This window comes from Telopea speciosissima, chromosome 3 (assembly GCF_018873765.1).
Source record: "Telopea speciosissima isolate NSW1024214 ecotype Mountain lineage chromosome 3, Tspe_v1, whole genome shotgun sequence".
NCBI lineage: Eukaryota > Viridiplantae > Streptophyta > Magnoliopsida > Proteales > Proteaceae > Telopea > Telopea speciosissima.
In genome coordinates, this window is record NC_057918.1 from 69,242,532 (window position 1) to 69,254,588 (window position 12,057).

A 12,057-nucleotide genomic window follows, 5' to 3' on the forward strand; every position below is an offset into this window, starting at 1 on the left:
TTTCTATGTTCATTGCTAAAATATATATTCAATTCCAAGTTAAAATTTCTGAAATTAATAAAAAAAAAAAGGCGTACCCATTGCACAAGGCTCCCACCACTGCGGGGTCTGGGGAGGGTCATAATTTATGCAGCCTTACCCTATGCTTTCGTAGAGATGTTGTGTCCAGACTCGAACCTGTGGCCTCTGAAATTAATATATAATGCAAAAGTTTGTTACTCCTAGCAACATTTTTCGTATTTTGTGATGGTACATATTCAGTCTAGGTCTTGTTCCAAGTATGACCTCGGATAGAGCCTAATGGAGGGCAAGGATCCATGTAGCAGACCCCATTTAGTGAGATTCTCCTAACTTGCTGGGCTGTGCCTTTTTCCTCTAATAGAGTGAATGATATTCCTTAGATTAATGAATCATCCCAAAGGGATATATATACAAGATACATAATGTGAGATCCTAGATCTCCAAGAATAGGAAACTCAATATTGGGTAATACAAAATATTCAGCCATAACCGATTGATATTGAGTTGCCATAGTTAGATGGATCCATATCACATGTATATCACATGTGATAATAAACCGAAATAGGAAGGTAATATCGTCAATGATCTTTCTCTCAATACACCCCCTCAAGGTGGAGAATCGGGCAACCGAATCTTCAGCTAGTCACGTAGTTTCTGAAAACGGGTATGGGCAAGCAGTTTTGTGAGAGTATCCGCAATTTGGTCTTGAGAGGAAATGAACTGGACTTGTAAATGCTTCTTGGCGACCCGATCACGGACGAAGTGAAAATCATCTTCAACATGCTTTGTACGAGCATGAAATACTGGATTTGCCGACAAGTATGTAGCACCAAGATTGTCACAGCACAGAATTGGAGGACCAGAAAGAGGATATCCAAGTTCGGCAAGTAGTGATTCTAGCCAAATTAATTCAGCCAATACATCTGCTAGAGCTTTGTACTCAGCCTCTGTAGAAAAACGAGCCACTGTACGTTGCTTGCGAGATACCCAAGAAACAAGATTGGGGCCAAGATCACTGTACGCTGCTTGAGAGAAAGATCACTGACGATATTACCTTCCTTTCTCGGTTTATTATCACATGTTATATACATGTGATATGGATCCATCTAACAATGGCAACTCAATATCAATCGGTTATGGCCATGTTCAAAGACATCAATCGGCGCTCCGAAGGAGAGGAGAAAGCTGTAGATAAGGTTTGCCAAATGTCTCGACTAGTTCGCTTGCCAACAATGAGGAGAAACACCTCGTCAAAGAGAGACGAGACAAGCATACAGCGGATTGAGGAGTCCTGGCGGCGCCAAGCAGCGGCGGCAACGGGGTCCTATGGGCATGGGATGGAGCCATCAACATGTCCAAACAAATTTTGACCATCTAGAAATGGTTCGACTTGAGTTTGCCAGAAAATAAAATTCTTTGAAGTGAGTTTTAGAGAAATATAGTGATGGGCACGACTTAAAGAAGGGGTAGAGGACGAAGAAGATGCTTGGTAGGTGGAGCTGAATGACTTCTTCGTCCCTGCTCCTCTCTCCCTGCCGGAGCTTCCGACAGGCCTGAAACCCTTTTCTCCTGCTTGTCTCTCTCCCCTTCCGTTGTGGTATGCTAGCTCCCTCTTCTGCTTCTCCTTCCACCCCTCTTCCCCCCTCTTCAGTCCCTCCATCATCTCCTTCTCTGTCAGCTTCTCGAGCTGCCCCCTGGACCTCTCTGTTTCCCTTAAATCCCACGGCTGGTTGCGATGGACTTCCCCTGCACTTTGTGGCCCCCTCTACCGTGGGTTCCTCGAAGGTGGCTATATGCCCTGCTGACCTTCTTGCTGATGAAGCTCTTCTCTGGGAGAATTGCCTGGTTGGGAATTATTGGGCTCTCGCCCTCCTTTCCTAGTTGTCAAGACCTCCCTCTCCATACAGTGGCGTCCACAGGGGTCTTTGGACACCTTCTTCATTTTCAGATTTTCCTCTCCTCTGGACAAGACTCGAGCCCTTGAAGGAGGTCCCTAGCTGGTGGGGAAGAAGACCATATTCCTGCACCAATGGCATCGTTGGTTGCAGCTCAGGAGCTTGGATCTCTCGACTACCCCTCTGTGGATCTCTATACCTGGCCTGCCCCTCCATTTCTGGTGCACTGATGGTCTCAATCATGTCGGCTTTGTTCTTGGCAAACCGTTGTTTTCTGATATGAGAACTAGGCGCAAGGATAGATTGGCCTATGCGAGAATCTGTGTAGAAGTCTCAGCGCACGAGTCCCTCCCTGCCTTCATCACTGTGCACGAAGGAGGCGACTATTCTTTCGAGCAAGAAATCCACTATGAGTGGAAACCCCCTCAATGCTTGGTCTGCAAGGTTTTTGGCCATGATTCTATTCACTGCTCCCCGGCAAGCAAGGATTCCACTGAAGCCGAGCCCTCTGCCACTGAAGTCCTAGGTCCTGGTTTGGAAGCCGTTGAGAACATTGCTAGGAAAAGCTCTTCAACTATCCCAAGTACTCTTGACGGTGCTGCTGTTGCCTCTGCGGAGCCTTCTCATCACCTTCCTGTGCATAGATCCTCTTCCAGAGGTAGGGCGAGAACCAGGCACCGGCGCCGGAACCTTCGTCCAGCAAAAAACACCCTCAATCTGAGCTCTATTGACACGTCGCTGTCGAAGCCCCTCTCTGTTCGAGACAGTCAGAATCGCTTCAGCCTTCTGGAGAGCTCTGACGACCAGGAGATCATCGTTTGTCCCGAAAAGCCCCTCTTTGGTGTTATTCCTCGAAGTAGGTCGAGGATGTCTGATCCTGCTTGGTCTGCACCCCTCTCTTTTAGCTCTGGAGAAGTCGTCGCTCCTTGCCCCCGTCAGAGTTCACTGCTCTTGGCTCTCTCGCTTTGGCTTCTAGCGCAACAGCTTTACCTTCTGCTGCTTTTGACGCTATTTTAACTGGCTCATCCCCTTTGTCTGCTGACGTTGCTTCGGTGGGACCATCCTCTTTGCTAGCTGGCTCTCCTACTTTGTCTGTTGACGTTGCTTCTGTGGGGCCCGCTTCTTTTCAAGCTGTCCCCCCTCTCAGTTCTACCAACCTGCCTGTGGGCCCCTCTCCCTTTTTGACGGGTACTCTAAACTCCACCCGTTTCACTCCCTCATCCTTAGTTGGGTCAAGGTCGGGTATTTCACCAAACCCGCATGCTTCCTCTTCTCCTTTACCCGACTGCCCCTGCACCTCGCCTTTCACAGCATCCAAAAAAAATTCAGCACCACCCCTACACCTCAGTTTCCCCTCTTGGCCGGTCCTATCGGCATCGTCACCACAGTGAAACAAGGTCACGCGCTGTCCTTTCTCGACTCCTTGAGTCTTCGATGCCCCTGCTCCCTCTTCCCTCATGATCCTTGGCACCATTTGGAATTCTTGAGGCCTGAATTCTGCCTCGAAACAAGCTGTTGTGCATTCCCGTATTCGTACCTCCAAATCTTGCTTCTGTTGTCTTCTGGAAACCCATATCAAGGAACCTAACTCCAAAAAAATTCTCTCATCCATTGCCCCTGGTTGGTCCTTGCTTACCAACTATTCCTCCCACCCCAACGGTAGAATTAGGCTCATTTGGGATCCTTCAAAAATTTCCATCTCACTTTCTTCCTCCTCTGACCAGGTTCTCCACACTTCCTTCTCGGACTGCCAAGGAAATTTCACTTTCTTCTTCACAGTGATCTATGCTCATAACTGTCCTGTTCTTAGATCCTCTCTTTGGACTGATCTCCATTCTATTGCTCTCCTTTCTGTGACCCATCCTTGGGGTTTGGGAGGTGACTTCAATGTCATCCGCTACTGCATTGAAAAGCAAGGTGGTGATCATGTTGATTCTGATGCTATGGACTCCTTCAATGAGTGTATTGAGGATATAGGAGCAAATGGTCTCAGCTGGACTGGTTTTCCTCTTACCTGGTCCAACAAAAGGGCAGGTTCCAATCGCATTGCTTGTAAATTGGATAGAGTCTTAGTCAATGAAGAGTGGCTGACCTCTTTTCCGTCTTCCCATGCTCACTTTGACAATCCGGGTATCTCTGATCATTCTCCTATCTCCCTAACCATCAAACCCTTCTCTTCTTTCGGCCCTAAACCTTTCAAGTACTTCGACATGTTGTCCTCTCACTCTACCTTTATGCCGCTGGTTCTTAAAGCTTGGAACATTCCTGTTTTTTCCTTCCCCAACCCCTTGCTTGCTTTCTCAAAAAGACTCAAGAATGTCAAGGCTGCTCTCAAGACTCGGAACCTCAACACCTTTGGGAACATTAATTTGCAGGTGGCAGATTGCAAAGACAGGTTGGCCTCCATTCAACTTCGGTTACAAACTGATTTACACAATGGTTCCCTAGCAGTAGAAGAGAAAGAGATCACCTTTGAGCTTACTTCTTTGCTTGCTAGGGAAGAGAGTTTTATGAAGCAAAAGTCTAGAATCAAGTGGCTGGATCTAGGTAACTCGAACACTGCTTACTTTCATCGCTCTGTGAAAGCTAGAGCCAATGCAAACTCTATCTCTCAGCTCTCCCACCTGGATGGCTCTCTTGTCACTTCAGTAAATGGCATCAAAGACCTGGCTGTCCAGCATTTTAAAGACCTGTTCTCTAGTCAGCAGGTGGATCACTCTCCCATCCCTGATAACTTACTCAACAAGTTTGTTGCCCCTGACCTGCATGCTTCCTTGTGCACTATTCCTAAAGAAGAGGAAATTGTTGTTGCTATCCACTCCCTCAAGGTGAATGGTGCCCCAAGCCCTGATGGTTTTAGCATGGGCTTCTTTATTGCTTGCTAGGATATCATCAAAGCGGACCTCATTGCCGCCATTGAGAGCTTCTTCTTCAATCCCAGTCAGATCAAGAGCATCAACCACACTTTCCTTTGTCTCATCCAAAAAAAGGAAGGTGCTACTGTCATGAATGACTTCAGGCCCATTGCTCTTTGCAACCGGCTCTACAAGTTTATAGCCAAGATCCTTGCCAGAAGACTAAGAGGGATTGTGGACCCGCTAGTTAGTGACAACCAATCTGCTTTTATCCCTGGGAGAAATATTGCGGACAACATTCTTCTGTGCAATGACATTGTCAAAGGCTTTGACAGGAAAAACCATGCTCCTTCCATCCTTATGAAGATTAATATCCACAAGGCCTTTGACTCTCTCAGGTGGGATTACATTGCTCAAGTTATGTACAAGATGGGATTTCCTATGGTCTTTGTCAATTGGATCACCTCTTGCATCTCGACTCCAATGTTCTTGGTCTTGGTGAATGGCAGCCCAGCAGGCTATTTTGGTGCTTCGGTGGGCATTCGTCAAGGCTGCCCCCTCTCCCCCTACTTATTTACTTTGGCTTTGGAAGTCCTCTCCAGAGAAATCCAAATTAGTACTGATCAGTTGCATATCTCTCCGATGGCCAAGTGCAAAACTCTCAAGCTTACCCATTTGGCTTTCGCCGATGACTTGATGTTCTTCTCAAAGGCATCCATTGCCTCTCTTGAGTCTATCTTGCTATGTCTTCAGCACTTCCATGAGCTATCTGGCCTGCGCATCAATCCGGCCAAGTCTTTGTTATTCTTTGCGGGGGTTTCTGATCTGGACAAATCAGCCTACCTGGAGAAATCAGGTTTTCTTGAAGGCCATTTGCCTATCAAATACTTGGGCCTCCCTTTGATCCCGGCTAGACTTTCCGCCCATCATTGCACCCCTATGCTAGACCTTATTAGGAAGAGGCTCCAGCTTTGGAAGGGCAAGCTCCTCTCCTACGCCGGCAGATTGGTTCTTATTAAATCAGTTCTGGAATCTTCTTACATTTACTAGTCAGGCATCTTTGGGCTTCCTCAAGCTGTTATTAAATCCATGGAGTCCCTCATGGCCTTTTTTCTTTGGAAGGGTAATGATGCAGCTAGATTTCTGCATCCTATCAGCTGGGCAGTAGTTTGCCTCCCCAAAAAAGAAGGCGGTCTAGGCATTCGTAGAATAAAAGAGGTAAACTTGGCGGGTACCATCAAGCTTATTTGGAGGATTGCCTCAAAGCAGAAAAGTATCTGGGGAGACTGGTTATATTCAGGCCTTCTTCGCCAGGACTCAATTTGGACTGCTTCAGCCTCCTCCGATGCCTCTTGGGTCTTGCGTAAGATTCTTGCTAGCAGGCCCTTGGCCATCCAAGCTATTCACTCTACTATTGGCGATGGGCTCTCCTCCTTCCTGAGGTTGGACAACTGGCATCCCAAAGGAATTCTCCTCCATTTGGTCTCTCCAAGAACCATCTATGCTTCTGGCTTCAACAGGCTTTCTTTAGTGGCTGATATCATTGATCAAGCTGGCTGGTCTCCTCCTCCTTCCCCCGCCCTTGATCTCTTCTGGAATGAGCTTCACACCATCTCCGGAAGGCCTGCTTCTAGGGGTGACTGTGTCACTTGGAAGACCAGCAACTCTTGTTCCTTTTCTTCCAAGGCTGCCTGGAACCTCATCTGTTTGAACAGGCCCTTTGGCGCCTTGGCGCAAGCTGCTTTGGTTTAAGTTCCACATACCCCGCCACTGCTTCACTGCTTAGAGAATCTTCACCAAATGCCTTCCAACTCAGGCTTTCTTCGCTCCAGACAGATCTCAGTCTCTCCTGCTTGCTGCCTTTGCTGGAACAATACTGAAGACTTGGATCACCTCTTCTTTGACTGCCCTACTGCTTCTGCCATCTGAAAAGGTATCTTGTCCAAGTGCTGGCCTTCTCGCAGAAGAATTCTCCCTTTCTCAAGGGAATGGATCTGGATTGACATGACCTTTGTGGGCCGTTCTATTTGTGACACAGAGGCAAATTAGCTTTTTGTGCAACTCTCAACCACATTTGGATGGAGCGCAATATCAGGAAATGGACCTCCAACTCTCACTCCTACCAGCAGATTTGGGATTCCATTTCCTTCGAAATCAAAGGAAAATTATTGCTAGCCCCTCCCTCTTGTTGTTTGGACACCCCAAGGAACAGGCCCATTGTTGATTCCTGGGGTTCATCTAATGTTTCTTTAGTTGCTACAACTGACCTTAGCTAAGCTTGGGCTGTGTTTTTATTTTTTCTTCTTCCCCTCGGGGCCCCTTGTGTTTTCTTCCTTTTGGTAATGAAATTTTTATTCACCCAAAAAAAAATAAAAAAGAAGGGGTAGAAGAGAAAGTGGGGATGGTAGTCTCGCCTATACCAATGGGGTTGGTGGGGGAAAGGCTGCCAAGGGCATCAACATTATCAGCTGTACTAGTCTCACCCGCCATGAAGGAGAATAGAAGAGAAAAAAAAAAAATTGGAAGTGCTCGGTGGAGCTATTTTGCCTCTGATACCATAATAGAGTGAATGATATTCCTTAGATTAATGAATGATCCCAAAGGGATATATATACAAGATACATAATGTGAGATTCTAGATCTCCAAGAATAGGAAACTCAATATTGGGTAATACAAAATATTCAGCCATAACCGATTGATATTGAGTTGCCGTAGTTAGATGGATCCATATCACATGTATATCACATGTGATAATAAACCGAGAAAGGAAGATACAATCATCAGTGATCTTTCTCTCAATATCCTCTTACTTTCATCTGTCATGTGGCATCTTTCTTTTGACATTTTCTTTTTTCATTTTTTACCTCTTTTCCCAATTCATCATCCCCCTTTTTGTTTAGACTCATGTTTTCCCGACCTTGTTTTGTTTGGATCCATGTAGCCGACCCCATTAAGTTGGGATAAGGCTGAGTTTGTTGTTTGTTGTTTGTTGTTTGTTGTTGTTGTGATGGTAAATGTTCAGCCAAAATTCCACCATGGTACAGCAAATATGAAGTCACCCTCTCCATTTTTTTAATTTCCTTTCACATTCTTTTTTTCCCTGGTGATTGACAACAGCAAAGTTGCATTCGGGGGAAAATCCATAAAGGAAAGAAGAGAGAGGGAAAAAAGGTATGTTTTGGTGGGCAAATGACCACAGTTGGTTCCATAACTTTAAGGGAAGCTTGTTTTAGGTTAATAAACATATTTATATCTTCAAATTGTAAAAGAAGCACACAATTTGGTGTTTTGGATTTGCACCATTGGTTGACAGTAAACATCGAACCCTTAATGTAATATTGCCTATTCTACACACTGTTTGAGTGCTATGAGACATAATTGGCAGTAAACGCCGACCTTTAATTTCGATACCGTGAGGTCGTAGATTGGCCTCCGGTGTCTAACATATAAAAACTGTACCCCATACAACAAGCATTGGTCATATTTTTTCAAAAAATAGTTATTGGGAATAGTAACTTTACCTGAAATAGTTGAAGGTAGCCAAATCTTCCACAGAAAGCAGCAATCGATCTCTTCGTAGTGATGTGGCAACCCCCAGTAGTATTGAGTGATGATGTGGTAAAAAAAATCAAGATCCAAGCTTTTTCCCCCTTATCTAGGACCAAAACCACGAAACTGATGTGTTTTCTTCAAAATTTCAAAGAATGGGTCGAGTTCCTGCCTATTTATAAGGTGGCTTGTACCATTTCAGCAAGATTTCGGAACTTTACCAAAATCTCACCGAAATTTCTGTTGAGTTTCTCGAAACAATGTCGATTTGAGATTTCGTAAGAGATCTCGTCTCGAGCAGCTCGAGATTCTCGAGTTATCTGAGAATCTCGGTGAGTTTTAGAACTATGACGCACAACTTGGATTTAGTATCATAAATGCAATATTTTAAGAATATAGAAAGAAGATATGGAGCGTTTATGTTACATCCCCAAGATAAACTACCAGTTGCCACTGGTTAGTGACCACAGATTCTCTTATTAATAAATTATTTTCATGCGCAGGCTACATTCAGCGGGCAAGATCCAACGTTTGCAAAAATACAGCCATTGCCTCTTACCATCAAACAGTTTCTATTTCTCTCTTTCCAAATATGATATACCCCAAGTGACTGTAAAAGGGACTTTCGACAAAGATTCTCTTGGATTCTTATATTGTTGACATTTGACAAGGAATATTATATCCCCCAAGTGACTGTAAAAATGATCACTTTCGACAGAGAATCTCTTGGATTCTTAAATTGTTGACAAAGATTCAGATATCCTTTTTAGCTATGGTGGTTACTATTCCATACCAAAAAAGTCCCAAGAAGCAATTCAACATAATATAGGACAGTTCAATCCACGAAATTAAAGTGATGAAGTTTCTTCTTCAGTTTGGCGTAAATAGATTGCTGACTGGCTTAAGCCCATCTTCCCTTTTTTTTTTTTCAAAAAATAATCAAACAGACCTCAAACGAAAACCCTTTTTTAAGGGCATTTCTTGCTCAATGTTAAAGCGAATGCTTTCCAACGCAACAGTACCTCTTATCACCTAAGGCATGAGGCACGTGCGAGGCAACATCTCATTATCTCATCACAAACCATAAAATGCCCACCTTGTGAAAAGATAATGGGGGATATCGTACAATTCCATTTCTCCTAGTTGACGAGGACAGAGCAGCTCTAGTTGGTTGCTCAATTTTTGCATGACAAGAACAGCTTCTGTTGGCTGATCTCAATTCAAAGTTGAAAAAAGAAAAAGAAACGGGGAAGTAGAAAAAGGAAGACCAATATCAGGAACAATGAGCTTGAATGAATCCATGTCTCCATGCAGTAGGTCCCTGTACTGGGTGCTTCCTTCCGGCTAAAAACTCTATATGATCAGACTTCATCGAGATAGAAGGCAATAGAGGAGCTACTTTAGTCTGACATCTTGGAAATCAAGGTTCAAAATTTCGGACAAAAAATCAAAATACCAAAATTTCGACGAAATGTTTCGGTTTCGAGCTGGCTCTAAACGAAACTACATACAAGTATACAACTCATAAATATTACCAAGTTGTGACCAAAATTTCAGTAGAAGTGACACAAATGTTTCGGCAAAAAGTTACAATCCTATGTATAAAAGTCACAAATTTGATCGAAATGGTCGAAAATTCAGACCAGATGAGGATAGCATGGATAAAAAAGTACATGCACCGCTAGAGAACTTGGTGTACATGCACCACAACATGAGATTGAAGATGCAACAAATATGCATGGCCATGGAAAATGAAAAAGACCCAATGAGCTCAGCAGCATCTTTTAGATAGAGTCAGATGAGGAAGATCCCCTATTCGAGTGGCTGAAGGATCGAGGTACTCCGGAATCGGATGAGCCTGGGAGTAGGCCCAACACCGAGATTGCTAGTCATATGGGTGCTAATGTCGACAAATTTATGGCTTCTCGAGAGGATCAAGTTCACTCACAGACACCTCAACCTTTTGAATTCCAACCTGGCGGGGGAGATGAAGAGGAAGACATTGACTGGTCACATTCCAGCGGCCACACTTGCACACAATCCCCATCTGCTAAGATGATGGTGATCCACCAAATAGAAGGTTAGAGGAACAGTATGAGCCCATCCAATTCACATGGGAGAGTCAGTTTAATCATGCCACCAAAGATCTTGACCACAGTGCATATGTCCCTCATAGAGGCTACATGAGAGGTCCACGCCATCAGTTCAGACCAGAAGAGGATAGCATGTATGTAGACATTATGAGCTTGCCTAGCACACTTGGAGGCCTGGGTCTAGAGGAGAGTAGTGGATATGGTGGGTGTTAGATGTCGTTATATGTGAGGGGGAGGGAATCGTGAATTTGACATTACCGCTAATTCACGATTTCCCCTTTAAGGGTGTTTTTATCCTTTCAGCTTGTACACTGTTTACCCTATTGGGTAACCTTATTGATATTAATGGAATTGGGGGCAGTCGACCAAAACGACTGCGACTCCGACTGTTGCAGCAATTCCATCTCTCTCCTCTCTTCTCTTCTCTTCTCTTCTCTTCTCTTCTTTCTCTTTATTAATATTACATGGCATCAGAGCAGGATCGTTAGGGACTGGTTCACGCTTCCAAGGATCGATTGTTCTCTTGTTTGAAGGTTTACATTGGCTGAGTTCTTCTTCTACAAACAGATTACGTTGTAGACTCTCCGACCTTTCGTTTGAAGGGGTGCAGCACCCTAATGCTGTGTTTGATCTTTGTTTAGACCAGTTCATGATTACATGAAGAACTAGGTCTGTTGTTGGTGATATTGATGAATTATTTTGGGGGAGAAGATGGATGAATTGAGATCAGTTTTATTATTTTATTTATTTTTTAATCAGAAGTCAGCTCTATTAAGAGTGTTTGGTGATTCACGATTTTTTTTTAATCGTGATTGTTTGGTGGAGAATTTCTGGGGCTGCTTCTGATTTTTGAGGATTATTTGACGGTTGAGCATGGTTGAGACAAAGGCTATGGTGACTGAAATTTCATCATCTTCTCATCGCATTACTGAAAGGAAGCTAGAAGGAATTTCTAACTTTCAGCAATGGAAGAAGGTAGTCAGGTTGGCTTTGACTGGTTGTGATCAACAGGATCACTTGACGAAGACGAAACCTGAAGATGATACGACATGGGACACTGTGGCTGCAAGGATATTGAGTCAGATGTTGAATTCGATGGATAATCAGATTGCAGAGTTGGTGACTCATTTTGACACGGTTAAGGACTTATGGGAATATTTGAATGTCTTGTACTCTGGGAAGGACAACTTGTCTTGCATTTATGATCTATCCCAGGCTTTTTATAAAGCAGATCAGAAGACCTTTAATGTTACCCAATATTTTTGAGAGTTCAAGAGGTTCTATGAGGAGCTGAATTCCATCCTTCCTGTTACTTCTGATGTACAAGACATGCAAAAACAGCGAGAACAGCTTGCTGTTATGGTATTTTTGGGTGGACTTCATAAGGAATTTGAGTTAATGCGATCTCAGATTCTTGGTGGTGATAAGGTCACCATACTTTCTGAAGCCTTTTCTCGGGTTTTACAAGTTTCTTGTGAGAGCAGTCAAGATTCCACCCCCTATTGAAAATTCGGCACTTGCATCTTTTACACCAAACTGTGGGCCCAATGGTGGGACAGGTAATGGTAGTGGTAGTGGTCGTGGTCGTGGTCGTGGGACTGGTACTGGTAAAGCTCCCACGTCTGGTTTTTCAGATACTTCTA

The 12,057-nt window shown here is 44.1% G+C and overlaps 1 protein-coding gene across 1 annotated transcript in view; it reads right to left on the minus strand.

The window, feature by feature from the left end:
- Positions 1 to 3,042: 3,042 nt before the first annotated feature.
- Positions 3,043 to 12,057, minus strand: part of LOC122655473 (sterol 3-beta-glucosyltransferase UGT80A2-like) — a 32,321-nt gene continuing 23,306 nt past the window's right edge. The window contains exon 4 of the mRNA XM_043849666.1: positions 3,043 to 3,417. Within this exon, the coding sequence (XP_043705601.1) occupies positions 3,043 to 3,417 (375 nt within the window). The remainder of the gene's footprint in view (positions 3,418 to 12,057) is intronic.